The sequence below is a fragment of the Carassius carassius genome, chromosome 3, assembly GCF_963082965.1.
Source record: "Carassius carassius chromosome 3, fCarCar2.1, whole genome shotgun sequence".
Lineage (NCBI taxonomy): Eukaryota > Metazoa > Chordata > Actinopteri > Cypriniformes > Cyprinidae > Carassius > Carassius carassius.
This window is the reverse complement of record NC_081757.1, coordinates 42,589,642-42,610,266: the sequence shown is the minus strand read 5'-3', so window position 1 is coordinate 42,610,266 and position 20,625 is coordinate 42,589,642. Positions and strand designations below refer to the sequence as shown.

At 35.0% G+C, this 20,625-nt stretch overlaps 2 protein-coding genes and 1 long non-coding RNA gene across 7 annotated transcripts in view; 1 reads left to right on the top strand and 2 right to left on the bottom strand.

Annotated features, from left to right (window-relative positions):
* LOC132115358 (26S proteasome non-ATPase regulatory subunit 9-like) overlaps window positions 1-20,625 on the bottom strand; it is a 110,894-nt gene that overhangs the window by 28,789 nt on the left and 61,480 nt on the right. The gene's annotated exons all lie outside the window — the stretch shown is intronic.
* zmp:0000001168 (signal-induced proliferation-associated 1-like protein 2) overlaps window positions 1-20,625 on the top strand; it is a 53,713-nt gene that overhangs the window by 23,121 nt on the left and 9,967 nt on the right. For all 5 annotated transcript variants that reach the window (XR_009427521.1, XM_059539247.1, XM_059539223.1 and 2 more), the window contains 10 exons: window positions 6,481-6,605; window positions 7,280-7,468; window positions 8,044-8,218; window positions 8,836-8,939; window positions 10,615-10,772; window positions 10,863-11,466; window positions 13,007-13,281; window positions 14,776-15,156; window positions 16,082-16,211; window positions 19,059-19,182. Coding sequence is in view for 4 of the 5 variants with exons in the window: in XM_059539247.1 (XP_059395230.1) it covers window positions 6,481-6,605; window positions 7,280-7,468; window positions 8,044-8,218; window positions 8,836-8,939; window positions 10,615-10,772; window positions 10,863-11,466; window positions 13,007-13,281; window positions 14,776-15,156; window positions 16,082-16,211; window positions 19,059-19,182 (2,265 nt within the window). In the remaining variant the exon portion in view is untranslated. The remainder of the gene's footprint in view (window positions 1-6,480; window positions 6,606-7,279; window positions 7,469-8,043; window positions 8,219-8,835; window positions 8,940-10,614; window positions 10,773-10,862; window positions 11,467-13,006; window positions 13,282-14,775; window positions 15,157-16,081; window positions 16,212-19,058; window positions 19,183-20,625) is intronic.
* LOC132115340 (uncharacterized) lies at window positions 4,038-4,728 on the bottom strand. The gene is made up of 3 exons (XR_009425475.1): window positions 4,487-4,728; window positions 4,220-4,397; window positions 4,038-4,096 (listed from the first exon to the last, which is right to left on the bottom strand). It is a non-coding gene; the product is annotated as an uncharacterized LOC132115340 (long non-coding RNA).

Genomic DNA, 20,625 nt, shown 5'->3' with positions numbered 1-20,625 from the left:
TGAGGTGTTCAGAAAAGACTGTCCGTTACTAACATTTGTTTTAGACTTGCTTTTGTGCTAAAGAGATGTTTTTTAAGTTAAAATGTTAGACTTTTGTGTCTGCAGTTTCCTGACAGATAAGCAAGCAGTGCCTTTAGTTAAATGTGAAGTGGCACTTATCATCCTCTTATTGTGGCCTTTTATTTATGATGTATAATTGTATTTTATTGTAATTAAAAAGTAACTTTTTTCAGATAATGTATGCGTTACTGTAGTGGTTCTCAAACTAGGGGTGCGGAGAGTACAGATCAACATTTTTGATGACTCATTCTGCACTTCAAACTACAATCAGATTTCAGATTTTTCCAATGCTAGGCTAGGATTGCAGAGGAAGCAATGCACATATTTACAGCCTTTTTCTTTGCAATAATTTGCAATAATTTTTGTAACTTCATAATTACTAAAATGTATCATTTTACTGTAGTAATAATAGTGAATAACAGCATATGAAATCTAAAAGCAAGGAATTTATTAGACTTAATTTTTAATACACCTGTGGTTGTAACCATAATTTGTCATGATAATAATATGCTATTTAAAAATAGCGTAGAGTTGGATATGTTGAGAAAGAAAGAAAAAAAACACACTTTGGATGTTAAACTCATAATACAGGTAGAACACAGTTGACCGGGACTCTTGATACAGTTTGTACAGCAGTTAAGGCGTAATGCATGCTTGTTCATCTCAGTAGCGAGCCGTGCAAGGTTACACAATCACTGTTCCTCTTTTTCTGCTGTTCAGTATTCTGGGGTTTGTTTCTGTTATTTTCACATTTATTTACTGCATTTTGTATGAACTGTTAAAGGGGTGGTAAAACGCGGTTTTTCGAAGGCTTGATTGTGTTTGTGGGGTGCACTGTAACATGTGTTCATGCTTTGTTTTTTTAAAAATCGCATTATTTTTCATATATTTTACCTTTACTCTACACTGCTCTGTCCCTCCTTGTAAAACGGTCTGATGGTTTCCGGGTTCTATGAAGCCAGTCCCACAAAAATGGCAATGGGCTCAGATTGGTTAGCTGGCCCAGTGTGTTGTGATTCGCTAACCGCCTAGAGCACGTTTTTCGGTAACGTCACGCCCCTTACCTTTACCAGTCGTCTGTGCTTTGGTGGTATTAGAAACAATGGCGTCAATAAAACCATACCAATTTGAGCCCGAATCGGACCCAGAAAATTTAATGAAGATGAACGAGCAGAACCTGTTCAAGAACGGCGTTTAAATGACGTTTCAGAATGGTATGTTTTTTTGTTGTTGATATCTAATACTTTTTTAGATACGCTGTAATTTAATTGTACTAATTATAATAGTTGATGTTTAATTTATAACAATAATAAGTGTTTGTCTATTAACAAAAGTGTATTCAAGAACCTTTTTTATTTAAAATATATATATATATTTTATTAGGTGTACATGTAATAACTGTGAAAAAATGCCAATTGAAGAGGAAAACATCTGCTGCAAAGAAATACAGAAGGTAGTGTAATAAGCTATTACCAAAATTATGCATAACGTGTTAATAGTTCTGTATTATTCTTTTTTCATATTTAAAAGATGAACATAGGTTAATTGTACAGTATGTTCTCATTGTCTTACATTACCGTTTAGGTTGTAAAACGAATGATGGAGGTTCCAGACCCTCCTAAATGTATGGTTGAGCATCCAGGTTTTGAACCAAACTGCTTAAATCCGTATACTTTGCAAAATATCAATAATATTTACAGAGCCGACTATGGACCAGTGAGACGCAGAAATGAAGAGGAGTAAGTATTTATTAAATTTTATGAAATTATGTTGTGTAAAAGAACATAAATAAAAGACAATAGATACAAAATATATATATTTACACATTTATATTTACTATATAGTTATTCAAAGACAAAAACTAATCAAAATATACATTTTTATCAAACATATTTTCACATCACATATACATGTTTCCAATATACCACTGGTTTTATACACAATATTGAGGTTTTCTATTCCTGCCATAGGCGTTTCCGTTATCTGGCCTATCGCAGCTTTGTCAGCTGGTGCTGGGGCTACCTAGGACGTAGTGTGAGGGTTGTCATCCCCTCATGTGTTGTTAACCGGATCCGTCTACAGTTTCCTGATCCAGCGGGACAGTATGTTGGGTTCCGGCCACCCCTCGACTGAATCGTGACACACGCTGGGCAATCACCTCTTCTTTGGAAGGTTTTTCATACTGTGATGACAGAGGAGGTGGAATGGGGATTGCATGCAGCTCTTCCGCATATGGCTTGGGGTCCACAAAGACTTTATGTAACAGAAGGCTCATAAGGTCATCCACATAGTCTGTAAAAAACAGAATACTGAGTCACTCTATGGTTTTACATAATTACTGATAAATAATCTACCTTTGTTTTATAATTAACATTTGTGTAATATTTATAAATATCTTTTGTAAGCTTATATTTATTTTATTATAGCTTTTTTTATATATTATTGTTAATAAAACAAACTTACTGTATGTTGGTTCTATTTTCACTGGCTTTGCTGTGCATTCCCCTTTTTTGGACTTTGGAAAAACGATCTTATACACAGCCTGTCCTTCAGTTGTTGTTGCCTGCTCACGGTTAGCATTTTCATTATAGTGCATTGCTGCAAGATACAGCCTGTAATCAGTGCACAATCCATAAAATATGAAGATTAGTAGACTGTGTTGTGACAAATAAACAAACAATTCAGAATAAGAGACAAATGTTCAATCAATGATTATAATGGTTTCTTTCTTGCAAGAAAGGCTCACAGTCGCACAGTCAGTCAAGAGAATGTGAGAGTGCTCGCCAAGATGGGAGGCTTAATAGCTCTTCATATCTCTGCTACTCATAACATAGATAACATACTGTAGGGCCACAGGCAAGGCTCCTAACCTATTTAACCTTTTTCTTCCTTATTAGGAAAGAACATTATTTATTATAGGGAAATATCATTAATATTAATAAAATAATGAATAAAAAAAACATTTCCATAACAATTGTTAGAAACAATGCTTATAAATATTACTGAATATGTCAAAGATTATTACCTGCACAACATTCCTATGAAAGGGAAAATCACGTTCTTTGGGGCAAAACGCTAAATCAGACTGTGGAAAGCCTCCAGTGATGACGTCTGAAAGTTGTGGCTGAGCTTTTCTATATCCTAGAGAACTCTCTTGTTGTATAATAGCTTTTCCACTTTATGGAGCGCTATTGATCCTGTAACCAAACAGATAAAATATGAAGAAAATCTCAAAATTTTACTAGTTTACTGTCATTTTATTGTCATTTGTCTCTCTATACAGTCATACCTGGTTGGATCCATTTTTTTGGATCCCTGGAAACTTTGTCTGGGTGTTCACACTTAGGGAAGAGGTGGTTCTCATGAACATGTACATTTTGGATGTGGTTCTGCAGTGAATTCCACTTCGCCACCTTTTCTGGCTCAGACTCAGAGGAAATCGCACTCCAGTAAACATGGTTTTTGATGCTGTGCAACCATTTTTTCAGCACCTCACAGTCCTTCATTTTTGAAAGTTTGACAAGTTTCTTAGATAAACCTGTACAAAGTAAAAGCTTGGTTGTACAATCATTATTTCAAGATAGTCAAATTACCACAAAAATAAAAATGTACATGTTAGGTTGAACAATTAACTGAATAAGAATCAATTAATAATACAAAGATAAATAATTACCTTTCTCAAAGTGCCACACGTCATAGAACTGAGTGATATTGCGGTCCCTCAGGTACTTCTGAATCTGCGGATGGCGATCGGTGACGATGTAGTCAACAGCTAAACCATTAGACTCGAGCTTATCGAGACAACGCTTCAATCCCTCCTTTTCCATATGATAACTTCCACCAACCTCGTTGCTCTGTTGTTGGGTACACAACATTTCAAATGTATAAACAGAGTAGAGTATAAACAATAACAGATAAAAGAAAATGTAAATAATTTTTTTAAATGCTTAATTACTAACCTGAACTAGTTGAAGATGCAGAATTTTGTTGGTTTCCATGTGCATAATGGTGTAGCTGCCAAATTTTGCTGAGTGTCCTATTGTAAACATCATAATCATATATAGAACATTACTGAGAACATCAGTATCATAATATTTTAGGAAAACTCAAAGACTATAAAATAAACGGCGTGATTTTTTTTAATATACTGTAAACGTACCTGGCGTGTCAGCACGCATATCTCCAGCCACAGCAACATTTCCTCCCTCTTGCAGCTGTCTTATAAGATTCAGTTGATCTTGCTTCCACTTGTGTATTATGGTAGGCTCAATGAAATTCCTGGCATGAATCCTAAAAGTTACGAAATGCATCATCTGGAGCTTCATGGCCTTGAAAATCTATTAACATAGAAATCATAGAAATCATACAGTACATACATAATGAAACAACACAGTATTTTTTGTGAATTTTATTGTAATTGTAATACCTTCTCTAGTTGTTTAAAAGATCCACCGGTAAAATACGTTGCAGCAGACAATAGCAGGTTTCCAAGTGGGGTACTCCCTACAATGGGCTGGCTCTGCCACTGTCTGTAGTAGTTACACTTTTCACAAAGCTGGGTGAATGCAACAAAAGTCCCCCTTCGTCTGCTCTGGACAACACACTTTGTCTTACAAATTGGACAGGACACAAACAGCTCTCGAAGACAGCTTTCAAAAACAATGTATTTGTTATTGCTGTGGTCAGGCTGTGGATCTATCTTAAGGCAATATAAAAAGAATAAATATTAGGAAGTTGCTTTCATGTTTTATATATTTTTTTAAACACAAATGTATTGGTAAAAAAGTGTGTAAATATGTATTTATATCTTACGCCAATTCGGATTCTTCAGTAACAACAGAATCTGGGTTATATGTGGAATCGGTGGGTTCGACATTTAATTCTGATTCTTCTTCCTCATCTAACACCAGACGAGGTCTCTTACTGGGCCTGAAGACTGAGCCCTTTACTGGTGTTGAAGACAGCTGCACATCAGGAAACATGTCAGTTGTTTGGGTGCCCACATCATGACCATAATATGTTGCCTGAATGCCTACAAGTACAAAAAGTAAAAAATACAATTACTCATAACCATCTGTCATGCTATTACAATTTTTTTACAGTGAGAAACATAAGCCACTTTCTAATACACATAAGTTTCAGTAGCCGGTATAACAAATATAATAAAAAAAGACAATATGTACTAGAACTGCATATGATAAGTGGGGAGCTCTTGGGAACTCGAACCCTGCTGAGATGTTGTCTGTAAGAAATAACGACAATATGTAATCAATGATCAAATTACAGCTTAAAACATACATTTGTCATGTAAAATAGTAGGAAAAAATTAATTACTGGATAATAATCATTGGACCACAAAAAATAAGCTTCATAAGCAAGAATTTCATATAATTGTTCTAACAAATTATATTAGTCCTCAAAGGGATTTTTTTTGATTAAAGAGTGAAGATCGGTACTGAATGGAATCGTTACTTTTGTATTTTTAGAACGCTTATAGCCAAATATCTGTCACTATAACTATTAACCCAAAACGAACACTAAACATTGGATTTACTATAGTAGCCAAATCAAACACAGAACCATGTTTAGCATGCCTGCAGATAAACAAACATGTAGATAAACAATACATAAACGCTCTAACATTAGGGGTTTGTCGAATGCATGAATGAGCATTTAACAAACTGGTTTGCTGAGCCAAACAGCGTTGTTATTTGTTCACTTCCTTGATACAATGTACAATAAGCAATACAAACTATTACAGTAAAACACATCGACGAAAAATAAGTCATACTTACAGGTTGTGGCCCGTAAACAGCTTCTGTTTTTAAAGTTGGAACTGCTCTTTCAGGACAAGCCGTTGGGCGAATCCTGCATTGAACTCGCAAAGATTGTGGAAGCTTTCCTCCGTAAAATGAGCAGCACAGAGAGCGAGATTTGGGTAATAATTTTGAGGGACCGAGTTAAAAATAAATTTTAACCATTGATCCCTAACTTCCCCGTCCCTAGGAAGGCTGAACAAAGTGGACCTGCAATCCGGATGAAAATAATAGCTTTTCGTCGGCATCGCGGCAATGACACTCCAGCATACAACAACTCTTCTCAATCTCCACAGCAATATAAAATGGCCTCGCTCCCCACCCCGCCCCCCCTAATTTATTATTCTCGGAGGAGGGGTTTTGGGCTTAGTGACGTCAGCAACCCTGGAGGAATGTCGTGTAGTCCCTACCGGCCGTTTGCTGTAGTCCTTAGAAATGGATTTCTTTAAAAGCAAATATCTCCCTTTGCTTAAAACTTTGAACGTTGTAACTTTGCAGATGTTGTTTATGCTCAAACAGGAACATTACACACTAGCTAAAGTTAGAAAAGTGAAATCGTGTTTTATCACCCCTTTAAAATCTTCATTCCCCTCTTTTATTCCAGACCACCAGAATTTCTTTGGCATGGACGAGCGTTTGGGGCCGGTGGCCGTCAGTTTCCGCAGGGAGGAAAAAGAGGGATCAAGTGGGTCCCAGTACAACTACAGAATCATTTTCAGGACCACTGAAGTAAATACAAGACTCTCACACACACATATATGTCATTAATGATTTTTAAACATTTCATGCATTAATTTAACGGAATAATATCACACACACACACATATATATATATCATTTTTATTTTTTCTTTGAGGTCCATTCCTAATGCAATGCTTTTAATATCTACAAGAAAACTTATGATTTTGTATTATGATTATGTAATTTTCCACCCTCTTCCTGCTTTTGATTAAGTTTGGAATGAATGAGATGATCACTAGAATGTTTTTTTGCATAAATTTCCCCTTTCATTTTCTTTTTTATTAAATCAAAATTTGAACATTCTATTATTAATAATTATTAATTACATTAATATATTTATGAATGCATTTACATTACTAAACAAATTATTATAATTGATAAATCAGGCTTTTATGGCTCATACTGTTTAGTATAAGAGGATATGAAACTGAAACTGAAAGTGAGAAAAAAAAAGTAAATAAATAAATACATACACACATTTGGTGCAGCCGCTTTATTTGCTTAAAAAGTAAAGATGGAATTCTGACTTAAGATTCAAATGTCATGTAAATCAATCTACAGAGAATAAATATCAGAAATGTATATGATATATTATGACCGCTTTAAATCTACATTATGGTTTTGCACTCATTAGTTATCTGGTCTCTGCTGTTTTTCTGCAGCTGAAGACCCTGAGAGGCTCGATCCTGGAGGAGTCCGTTCCCTCCGCAGCGCGCCACACCACACCACGCGGCCTTTCACCCAAGAGACTGCTGGAGTTTATTTTGCCCGATCTCAACCTACATTGCCTAAGACTAGCCTCCACATCCCCTAAAGTCAGAGACACGCTCCTCAAGCTGGACGAGCAGGGGGTAAGAGCTGTGATATTGAGCTGCAGAACTGACAGCTTGGGTTTGCTGACAGTCACTAAAAGGCTGCTAGAAATAGTGTAGCAACAAACATCCTTAAATGTTATATTGTAAATATATATATGTGTGTATATAGTTGGTGCAACTTCTATTGTAAAGACAGAGTCACGTGAACTGGCTCGACAAGTGCTGTTCTGCCTTGCTTCTTATTTTAGTAGTCTCATAAACCTAGTTTTTGTGCTTTATCCTTTATTCACCACTACAATGGATTTGAAATATAACAATTGAATTGCAGACTTCAAATTAAAGATCAGAGTGTGCACTTTAGGTCCATAATCATTATATAACTGTAACTTAAAAAATAATAAAATTGTGCCTGTGTCCAAATATACAGTATATGGACCTGACTGTAAAAGCCTGCTTCTGTAGTAACACGTTTGCTCCTCTTACACTTGTGCATGCAATGTGAAACTGACTTCATTACAAAATGAGGAAGAATGATGTTTCGTGTGTAAAAATCAAGTTGGAGAAGTAGCTGTAATTTCATCTTTGTTAATGTGTGTTTTATATGTCTGAAGTTGAATTTCCAGCATAAGGTGGGCATTATGTACTGCAGAGCAGGACAGAGTACCGAAGAGGATATGTATAACAATGAGAGCGCCGGACCAGAGTTTGATGAGTTTCTGGACCTCCTTGGAGAGCGAGTACGACTTAAGGGCTGGGAGAAATACAGAGCTCAACTAGACACCAAAAGTGAGACCAAAAATCAACATGCAGTCAGTCTTCATATAATTGCACCATATTACAATAGTATTAGCTGTATTGCATGTGTTGTATTTAAGTAGAATGTAATTTCTATATTTATTTTTCTTTTTTATAGTTGTTCCACAAAAAGTTAAATTCAAATTCACATGTAGGTGGTTGCACATAAACTGAAGTCTGGGATCAGTAAAATTTTGTCTTAAAGAAATTAAAAACTCTCTTTTCAGCAAAAATGTATTAGATTGATAGATTGATGATAGATTGATGTTACAGTGTTACAAAAATTCTATTTAAAAGAAATGCTGTTCTTTTGTACTTTCTATTCATTAAATAATTCTAAAAAAATCACAGTTTTCACAAAAATATGAAGCAAAACAACTCCTTTCAACATTGATAATAATGAGTTTTTATGCTGATTTGAGAAGTAAATCAGCATATCAGAATGATTTCTGAAGGACACTGAAGACTAGAGTAGTGATGCTGAAAATTCAGCTTTGCATCACAAAATTAAATGACATTTTACTATATATTCAAATAGAAAATAATTATTTTAAATGGTAATAATATTGTACAATATTATTGTTTTTAATGCTTTTATTTAATTGCAGCCGACTCCACTGGTACACACTCACTGTATACTCGCTACCAGGATTACGAGATTATGTTCCATGTCTCCACCATGCTTCCATACACAGCCAACAATACACAACAGGTAATCCACAGGAACCTAGACACAACTTACAGTATATCTCTGGAAAGAAAAAAAAATTAATACATTTCACAGCACAATGATATAAATCAGCAATAGTATAAGTATTGAGATATCCATGTGTAAAACACCTGGTGTCTAGCCTTGTGCAAAAGAAATATACTTTAGTGCACAGAAAAGCCATACTTATTACAGAATAAGAGTATACTTAAAAGGGTCACAAATTGAGAAACCAACATTTTTGACAAATAAGAGGTTTAGCCCCGTTTAGTCCTGCCCACCAATTCTACGTTGATGTACTATAAAAACATAATTTAAGTTTCAGAACTCTCATTAGTCTAAAAACAGTTCATATTGAAGGAAGTCTGCCAAACAACAGCTTGAGGACTGTACTCTATAATGTAATAGTGTGGATAAACAGCACCTCAGCAGAAGATCAATGCCTGAATCTACATCCCTGCCTGTTTAGCCCCACCCACTGAATCTACATCACTGCCTTTTTAGCCCCACCCACCACTTCTACATCGCTGCCTGTTTAGCCCCACCCACTGATTCTACATCGCTGCCTGTTTAGCCCCACCCACCACTTCTACATCGCTGCCTGTTTAGCCCCACCCACCGATTCTACATCGCTGCCTGTTTAGCCCCACCCACCGATTCTACATCGCTGCCTTTTTAGCCCCACCCACCACTTCTACATCGCTGCCTGTTTAGCCCCACCCACCGATTCTACATCGCTGCCTGTTTAGCCCCACCCACCACTTCTACATCGCTGCCTGTTTAGCCCCACCCACCGATTCTACATCGCTGCCTGTTTAGCCAAACCCACCGATTCTACATTGCTTCCTGTTTAGCCCCACCCACCGATTCTACATAATCAATATTTTAATACAAAATACTGATAACATCATAAGTGGACCTCAGAGAACAGTAAAAAAAAAAAAAAAAAAAACAGGCAGTTCATGACTCTTTTAAGTGTGAACAGATTATAATGCTTTCAATCACTTAATTGCATCTTAATTATTATTTAGTTTCAAATTTATATTAAATGCAACTAGCTGAACTTTAAAATGCTTTTTTTGACTCACTTAAGTAGGACTGAAGTACACTTCATATGTAATTTCATACTTCTATTATCTTTGAAATATGGTTAAAGTACTGCTGAATGTACTGACAAGCATTTATGATAAACTAAAATATATACTGTATAAAATATACTGTAATTTTTAATGAAACTTGTATGTCATGTATTTAAATGTATTTGTAATCACCCATTTGTAATGATTAAGCTGCAATTTAGTACATTTAAAATATATGAACGTTTGTTAATTGCAGTGATTTAAGATATTCTAGTACTTTGCATGCTCTTTAGTATGTTAGTCAACACATCAAATTAAGTGTACTTCTTTAAAGCATGAATATTGTTAAAACATAATGATTTAATTTGACATTAAAAATGCTTTTTAGTGTACTTAACTGTGTTAACTTACTTAATCACTTAAGTGACTTTATATTTCATAAATATTATCTTCAAGTACAGTTTTTAACTAAGAACTAAGCAAAGTAAAACTTCTTTTTCACAACGTTCTGATGACTTTAGCATACTGCACTTTTCATTTAAGTCACTACATTTAGAATTAAAAGTTTCTCTATGTCTTTTTCACTTTCTATCTTCTAGTTGCTGAGGAAGAGGCACATAGGGAATGATATCGTCACAATAGTCTTCCAGGAGCCAGGTGCTTTACCTTTCACCCCCAAAACCATCCGTTCTCACTTTCAGCATGTGTTCATCATTGTCCAAGTACACGAGCCCTGCACTGAAAACACATATTACAGGTAAGACAGCAGACAAAAAGCACTGAAGAAAAAGAAAACTTAAAATGTTACAAATAAAATTAAGCGCGTCTTTATCTCCACCCTTCTCAGAGTTGCAGTAACTCGTTCCAAGGACATCCCTCTCTTTGGTCCTCTCTTCCCTAAAGGTGCACGCTTCCCACGTTCTCCTGCCTTCCGGGACTTTCTCCTCGCCAAAGCCATTAACGCAGAGAATGCTGCGGAGAAATCAGAGAAATTTCGCTCTATGGCCACACGTACGCGGCAAGAGTACCTAAAAGACCTGGCAGAGAACTACGTCACCACAACGCCCATTGATTCTTCCACCAAATTCCCCCTGCTGTCGCTGGGCGGAAAGCGCAAGGAGAAGCTGAAGGGAGCGAAAGGTGCGGAGCTTCACAGCGCTGGTGCTTTAGTGTGGGCCATCACCGCTGTTCAGGGTGGCGAGAGCAACGGTCTGAGCCTGTCCTGTCTGCTTGGCGTGTCAGCAGAGTCAGTCGTGCTCATAGAGCGATCCACGCGAACTGTCGTATTCAACTGCTGCTGCCGCGATGTGATCGGCTGGAAGGCCGTGACCGAGTCTGGAGCTCAGGGTGGCCCTTCGCTGGATATCTTCTACGAGAGAGGCGAGGCGGTGACTGTGACGACTTCAGAAAGCCAAGTTGAGGATATCAAGGAGGTTGTCCAGAGGCTGGAGGTGAGATTTACTGTAATATATGAATAAAACAAAGAATATTGGAGTATGTTTTACAAGAAACTACTACTACATGTTTAAATCTTTCCCCGCCAAACACGTAATTTTCCGGGTTTCCATGTTTTCATTGTTATATGCTAGGGGGTGCTATTACATCTCATAAACGAGTCTAGAAAGTGCAGATCAAAAACACAGACCAGGAAGACGCAGAAAAGAGCAATCTCATATGTATGCATATACATATAAACAAATGTGACTATCAACACTTGTCGCATATAAAGGAAAACAACAAATTTGTGTCCTGTCTAAAGTGTAGAAAGATTATCCATCCCTCATGAGAATGGCAGAGCATTTTCCACTACCCAGGATTATCTTGTAGCAATAGCAACCTGTTTTGTGCTGGTTTATGAAAGTTGTTGGCTATTGAATTACTTTAAGCCAGCAATTCTAGTATGAGATCTGTCCATGGTCCTGAAAGCACAGTCTCAGCTGCCATTCAAGTATGTAAAATCAAATATATATATATATATATATATATATATATATATATATATATATATATATATATATATATATATATATATATATATATATATAAACAAGCTGTTGTACCCCTAAAGGTACCGTTTCTTTGTTCAACCCTCAGTCATGATTGTATTGCATTGCATTACACAGTCAAACCAAAACATTTTCAGACACCAGTTAAAAAAATACCTTTTTTTTGGTGGGTGCAGTACACTATAGTTCATTTATGTAAGTGAAGATAACAAAAATATAGTAAACTGTGACATATTATACCCAAAGATTCTTCATACAGTTGACTACGAGTAAAATTATTAAATTTGGGAGCACATTTTTTTCAGACACTTTGACCTGACCATGTTTTGCTGAAGTGTTTTTTCTTTAATTGCTAATGGAAGCTTTTTACACCACAGACTAACAAAAGTAAGCATTGGTTGGTAATTGGTTGACCTAAATTGGTATCATCTAATTGTGTACAGCTGACAGCTATTCAACAGAATTCATTCAACAGGCAGTCTAACAGAAGGATGGCATTATCAAAATTTGTTCTGACAGTTTAACTCAAGTCTACAGCAAAAAGGTGTCTGAATATATTTTGGGTTGGCTGTATGTTTGGATCATTAAAATAATAATTTAAATATCGTATTAAAAGAAATATTATTGGATATATAGGGTGACGTCTGATATTTATATAATTTTATGCAAGTATGTACTATACTGTTAACTCTGTTATCTTATTTATTTTACAAGCTATCAGAATTTCATCAGCTTGTTGTCCATACAACTTTCAGCATCTGCACCAAATTGCATATTTTTTGCTCAGTTTGAGTCTATGAATGAAGAAACTGAGTTGTTTATTCCTCCATTTCCTTAATTTCCTCCAACTATTCAAATATGTTACTTAACAAAAAACGTTGTGTCTAATGGTTTATTATTTCATATGTCCAGCTTTACCACACTTGGAGCTCTTTATAATGTGCTGTGTGCCATTTTAACATGATGCTCCTGAACTTCTCCGCAGCTGGTGACTCGAGGCTGTGAGGCACGTGAGGTCACTCCCCTGCGGGACGGTGTCGGTCAGCCGGGCTTCCTGATGAGCGAGGAAGGATTTGTAACAGAGCTCCAGCGGTTCGGATACGCGGAGAGCGGTGGGCTGCAGCTGGGAGCTCGTGTGGTTCGTCTCTGTGGGCAGGTCCTGGTGCACCTCAGCCTGGAAGAGCGGAGCCGACTCCTCCGCACGGCTCAAAAGATCCACATCACAGTCATTCCTCCAGACGAGAACGGAAAACCACGCAGGTAATAGAGGTGACGGGTTATCTGTGTGTCAGAGGAAGTGGATAAAATTGGCAATAAAGTAAAGAATGCATACACTGCAATGATTTTTAGAGAAAAGTGGGCTGAAGAGTTAAAAATAGTGAGCCGTGAGTGGAGTGCTGTTAATAATTTAATTAATGATGGTTAATATAATGTGTATGCCATCAAAAAACACAGCTCAAAAAGGTTTTTTTGTTTTGCATTTTTGAAAGCCAGGATAATTAATCATATATTTTATTGTTTCCAGAATAAAAAAAATCTTTTTTTTATCTCACAATTCAGAATTGCAACATAATAACTCAGAATTCTCAGTTTACACCTTGTGATTCTGTTTTTTCTCTCTATTTTTCCATGACAAAAAATAAAAAATAAATGGTAATGTTACATTTTATCTCACAATATACAGTTGCTTTGCAATTAACTTATTAATATTTATATATTTTTTTGTTTTAAGATTTCATATACCAATGCTGCATGTATTTGATAAAAAATATAGTAAAAACAGTAATTTTGTGAAATATTATTACAATTTAAAAGAACTACGTTAAATATGTATTATAAATTGTAATTTATTTCTTTGATCAAAACTGAATTTTAAGCATCATTATGCAGTCTTCAATATCACATGATCCTTCATGCTATGCTGCTTTGCTCAATAATTAATAATTGTGCTTATTTATTTATTTTCTCCCTCCAATGATTCTCTGATGTATAGAAAGTTATAAAAACAGAATTGTTTTAAAATAGAATCTTTTTTACTTTTTTCTTTACTGTCACTTTTGACCAGTTTAATTCCAAAAACTATTTAAAATTCATTTTAATTTAAGTAGTGAAAATAATTAGACTGATAAACTTGATTGCAATTGCTGTGGACTGACAATACATTGACTTTTAAAACCACGTTTTATAATATCTGTCCGATACATAACTCATCTGCCACAATTATTATACTGCCTCGTGAATGATCTATTATCTAATTACCTATTGTCTACCTAATACCTTATTATCTATTATCCAATTATCTATTTGTACATATGCATTTGTATTGTATATTTTTAACTATGCTACTACGGAGGGAAACAGATGGATAGAGAGGAGGAGGGAGCAAATAAATGAAGGACAAACCTCATTTTATTGACATGAACATGTTTTAGTCAGTGTTTTGCCAGCTGCACAGACGTCATTCAACTCTCATAATGCTTATTGATCCATCCAACACACACACACACACACACACAGATAATGGGTTAAAATGGCATTTTGTTCAAACTCTTTATACAGCGACTTATTCAACATGCTTTATGTAAGTCTTTGATTATATATTGTTTCTTGAAAAAAAAATGAGCACCAGAATAGCAGGATTGATCTCTTCATCCATGAATAACAGTGAAATGCGTACGCTGAAATAAATGAGTTGAAACTTTCAGTTGTTCTTCATTTTCTTTTTCCGTTGTCCTTGTGTCTGTCTGAGTTCAGGAGCTTCTCTGAGCTTTACCAGAAGGCCATCCAGGACGCAGAGAGCAAATCCGGAGAGGGACAGTCAGGCGAGGCCTGGGTTCTGGATGACGACGAAGAAGTTGAGGTTAATGGCGGTGGAGGGGAGAAAGAGGAGAAGAAACAGAATGAAAATAAGACGACAGACAGGGAAACTCCAAATAAGGTGATACACGAGGAGCAGATGGGATTTGCGGAGCCCATGGAAACAGATTTGCTGCTCTCTCCACCCAGTCTGCCTCTCTTACGGGCCACTTCCCTACAGGACAACATGAAGAGCCAGAGCCCTGAAGTCACCCCCGTCTCTCTCACACGGAGCTACTCGCTAGAAGCACACGCTCCGTACCAGGACATCACTGAAGGGTATACAGATTACATCTCCTTCCACTCAAAAACTGTGTACTCCTTAACAAACAGATCTGAATTAGGTTTTATTTTTGTATTTTCAGTTGGCATGTTAATTATAGTGTAAGTAGCTTTGCAGTGTGCTATTGTCATGTTTTATTTGATATATATATATAAAAAAAATACTATTTATCTTATTTTTTGTTTAGTTAATTTTAGTACTTCAAGTTATTTTATTCAATTTAACTGCGAAGGCAACATTTCATTTTTTGGTTACTCTAAAATTATTAAAACTAATAATTTCTCATTACTGAAACTACTACCTTTTTAAAGTCAATTTTACATTTAAGTTTTCATCTAATATCTACAGTATATTTTATTTTATTTTAACAAAAATTTTTTTTTTATCATTTTAGTTTAAGTTAACAGTAAAGACTAAGATTGTTTCTCAACTTTTTTAAGTGGACTTTGTAATAACAAGTAGTAGAAATGACATTAAAGTATAGTTTAACATAAATGCTTTTTTAATTTTTTTTTAACAGTAGTATTTATAAAATTACATATAAAGATGTGCTTAAGTCCTACCTGAATGAGTCAAAAAGCACTTAAAATTTCTGTAATCCAATTGCATTGGATATATTATTGCTTCTTATACATTTATTATTTACAGTTAGCATGCATGCTGAAAACATTAAATTCAGCTGATATATTCTTTAAAGTCTATTATTGCAGTAAAAAGTACTGTACAAAAATATGTGCCCCTTTAATTGGCAAGCGTTCATATTTATAAGCACAATAGACAACACAAACATTTTATTTAGTTTAAAAAGACACTTTTTATAGTAGTGAAGTGTAAAGTAGTAATTTTTTATTCTATTTTATTATACCTTGATTTATTCTGTTTAACTGATGTTTCTCCTCTGTGAATGTGTTTGTCTGTCAGGCATGTGTATGATAACGTGGCACTGAAAGTGAACAGGCACATCTATGAAATCCCTGGAGAGCCCCGGGACGAGATCCCTGACATCATACTGGCAGTCAAACCCAAAGTGCCTCTGGAGCAAGAGCAACAGGTATCTGATGCACACACTGCGCTCTTTTTATCAAGACAATGGGAGAAAAAGCCTATTGAATGAATGCACTGATTGTCACGACAAGCAAGAAATGATCATGTGATCACAGTAGGCTCAGAAACAATGAATGTTTTAGCAGCCCAGGAGTTATCAATGACTTCCTTCACACACAGTTTTCGATTTGATTCAGAAATTATCCTTTTTAAATTCAAAGTAATTAAATTTGATGTAATTCACAATGAGATCCAATTCCAGGTCAGTTGTTTCTATTCAGTTTTTTTTTATGCATTGATAGGTTATGTAAATGCTTCTAATGTTTTTTAAGTAAGAAGAAGACAAACTACTTAAAGGGTTAGTTCACCCAAAAATCATAATTATGTCATAAATAACTCACCCTCATGTCGTTCCAAACCCGTGAGACCTCCGTTTATCTTCTGAACACAGTTTAAGATATTTTAGATTTAGTCCGAGAGCTCTCAGTCCCTCCATTGAAGCTGTTTGTACGGTCTACTGTCCATGTCAAGAAAGGTAAGAAAAACATCTTCAAAGTAGTCCATGTGACATCAGAGGGTCAGTTAGAATATTTGGAAGCATCGAAAATACATTTTGGTCCAAAAATAGCAAAAACTACGACTTTATTAAGCATTGTCCTCTCTTCCGTGTCTGTTGTGAGAGAGTTCAAAACACTGCAGTTTGTGATATCCAGTTCGCGAACGAATCATTCGATGTAACCGGATCTTCTTGAACCAGTTCACCAAATCGAACTGAATCGTTTTAAACGGTTCGCATCTCCAATACGCATTAATCCACAAATGACTTAAGCTGTTAACTTTTTAAGTTCTTGACTCGTGAACGAGTCAATCTTTTGTTCGTTATCTGGCTCGGCTCGGTGTTCATCTTCAGTTCTCTCTTCACAGCAGTTCAGTCAGTGTACTGTTTGAGTAAATGAATTACTCCGGGATATTGGTTTGTTTGAACTCAGAGGGAGCGTCAGCCACATTAAAAAAGTTAACAGCTTAAGTCATTTGTGGATTAATGCGTATTGGAGACGCGAACCGTTTAAAACGATTCAGTTCGATTTGGTGAACTGGTTCAAAAAGATCCGGTTACATCGAATGATTCGTTCGTGAACCGGATATCACAAACTGCTTTGTTTTGAACTCTCTCACAACAGACACGGAAGAGAAGACAATGCTGAATAAAGTCGTAGTTTTTGCTATTTTTGGACCAAAATGTATTTTCGATGCTTCAAAATATTCTAACTGACCCTCTGATGTCACATGGACTACTTTGATGATGTTTTTCTTACCTTTCTGGACATGGACAGTATACCGTACACACAGCTTCAATGGAGGGACTGAGAGCTCTCAGACTAAATCTAAAATATCTTAAACTGTGTTCAGAAGATAAACGGAGGTCTCACGGGTTGGGAAAGACATGAGGGTGAGTTATTAATAACATAATTATGATTTTTGGGTGAACTATCCCTTTAAGTATGTTTTTGCACCAAGAAACTTAAACCCATGTATTGTACTTTGAAATTTAGCAAATGCAATGTGTTTATAAAATATTTTAGAGCTAAAAAAAACAGCAAAATTACTAAATGTCTATCTTAAAAAGAAATCTAAATGGCTGTACTAAAATGAAAACGAATTACTATATTATTATTAAATTATAAAATATTTAATACTATATTATTATTATAAAATATTGGGAAATCATTCCATATTCCATTAATTTAAAAAAGAGAGTTTTCTTGGTCTGGAAATAACACATTTAAAATTCCCTATTATTCCGTGAATTGCTGAGGATTAATTTTAAAAGCTAAAAAATTAATGAAAGTCATTTTGAACCAAAATTATTATAGTTAACTAAAACTAAAACCATAAACATAAAAATTACTTTAAAATAATAAAATTTAACTGAAATAAAAATGAAATATTTAAAAATTGTAATGTATTTTGAACTAGTTTTTATTTAGTTTAAGGACTTAAGTACTAAAATAACTTAAACCAAAGCTAAAAATTAATTAAAAAGCAGTATATACATATTTAAGAAAAAACACATCCAATTTACTAAACCTAACTAAAATTAAAGTCGAAACTGAAAATATTAAAAACTAATTAAAATATTAATGACCATATTAAAATATTTTAGAGCCAAGCACACTTAGGAAAGTATTCCATATATATATATATATATATATATATAATTTACATAAAAAAATTTCCCAGTGAGATTTCTCAGTTTGGACGACATAATAATTAAAATTGTTCATTCATATTTTAGCATTTTAAAACGATTCTCAACCAAAACAAATGAAATCCATGTTTCAAGATTAATGCAGTTGCATTTGTAATCGATGCATGGTGAAAACAAGTGAATTAGTACACGTCTATTTGCTCAGCTTACTTAGAAACAATACTAAGGACATGAACACTTCTAGAAGAGCACAATGCATTGAAGCACCTGAATCATGGCATGATGTGCTGCTGTTGTGTTCAGTGTGTGTCTCCCACACAGAGGGCATCCGTTGGATCCGCTTGTGTAACTCTCTGTATTTGGAAAGAGATTGCTGTGTTTTCACAAGGGTTTTAACCTCTCAGATCCGTTTCCCACTCTCTCTCTCTCTTTCCTTCCTTTTAGTTACTCCCACTTCATCCTTTCCCTTCTTCCCCTCATAAAATCACTTTCTCTCACTTCCTCTATTTCCTGCGTTTTATCTGTTCATATTAATCATACGTTATCTTGATTTATCTGTTTGTTGATTTAGTTGATTGCTGTTTGATATTTTCGCTGTACTGCCATGTCTACTCATAGATGGTTTCGTTCCTCCTCTCTGTCTAGTCTGTGTGTGACCAGGGGCCTGAAGAGTGGCCATCGGTCAGTGATGTGACCATGAGATCCGCCTGCATGGAAAATGCAGAAAGAAACTCCAGAGCTCTGAGCATCCATAACTCCATCACTAAGAGTAAGTGTTTCTTAATGTTACCACAATAACATTACAGGTTAAATGTATTATTTTTAAATGACTCATGTAGTTAATGTTATAAGTTCATACTCATGTTGCTAGAGCAGGCCATTATTTGCAGTGGGATAATAAATAATCCTTCATAAAGGTACGTTACACAATGATGTGTGGCTTCAAAACATATAAAACTTCATTGGTAATCTATAAGTGCAGTTTCCACAAGTACAGATGGGATCTTTAGATATATTAAACCGTGAGAGGTTTAACTCTGTAACTAATTGAAAAGCAGCAGGAGTTCTTTCATTTAATCTAAAGGCTGGAATGTGTGCAAATCTGAACAGATTTTACAGATCATATACACAGGGTTACAGAGAAACTAAACACTAATAAATGTTTCTCATTTTAATTTACTTTAATTTGATTTTAATTAATTTCAACTAAAACTGAAATAAAGATTAAAAGGAACTATATAGACATATTAAAAATAGATGTATAAAAATTTACAAAACACACAACAAAATTATTACACTTGCTCTGACATTCAGCAACTAGTGTTGACTCATCCAGAATGGAAATTTGGGGCAAAAGTTGTGGGGTTTTTTTGTACTGCATGTAGTACATTTCATCCTTAAAATGCTCCTGATTCATTTCTATAAATCAGTTCATACTGAATGAAATAATTTAAAACTTCTTTTTTTTTAATTGCTCTTACTGTGATTTCCCATTACTGAAAATGTTCAAAGGAATTCTAGTGTGGTATTTTTTTATGTATTAAAAAGTTTTAGTAATATTTAAAGGGGGGAAGTGTTAATTTTACGTCCCTTTTAATAATAAATAAAGAAAGTAAATAAAGCTACAGTATTTACCTCTGTGTATTATATTGGTTTGTTATATTGTTACTTTTAGTTTAATGAATATTTTAATGATAAATTGTCTTTTTACACAAATGTAGAAAACATTCTGTGAATATTTTACATAAGAAAAATACATATAGAAAGATACATTAGATAATATTCCTCATCTATTATTATTGGTGTTCCTCAAGGCTCTGTCTTGGCCCCTCTTTTATTAATTATCTTTCTATTACCTTCTGGTCATATTTTGAGCGAAATTTGGTATTAAATTCCAATGCTATGCAGATGATACCCAGCTCCATTTGTCCTCCAAGCCTCTACTCTTCTTTCTCCTTTCCTTTTGGACTGTCAGATGAAATCAAAGCAAAGCCTGGTTCTATAGCAAATTTGGAAAAATCCGACAGCTTTTCACTTACTATTGATAATGCCAGCTCTCCCCTATTTGGATGGATTATGTTATGGATGATTAGATAGACAGACAGACGGACAGACGGACGGATGGACAGACAGACAGACAGACAGATATAAAGAATTATGTGCAAGTATTTTACTCTGTTCATCACCTCATCATATATTTTTTTGTCTTTAG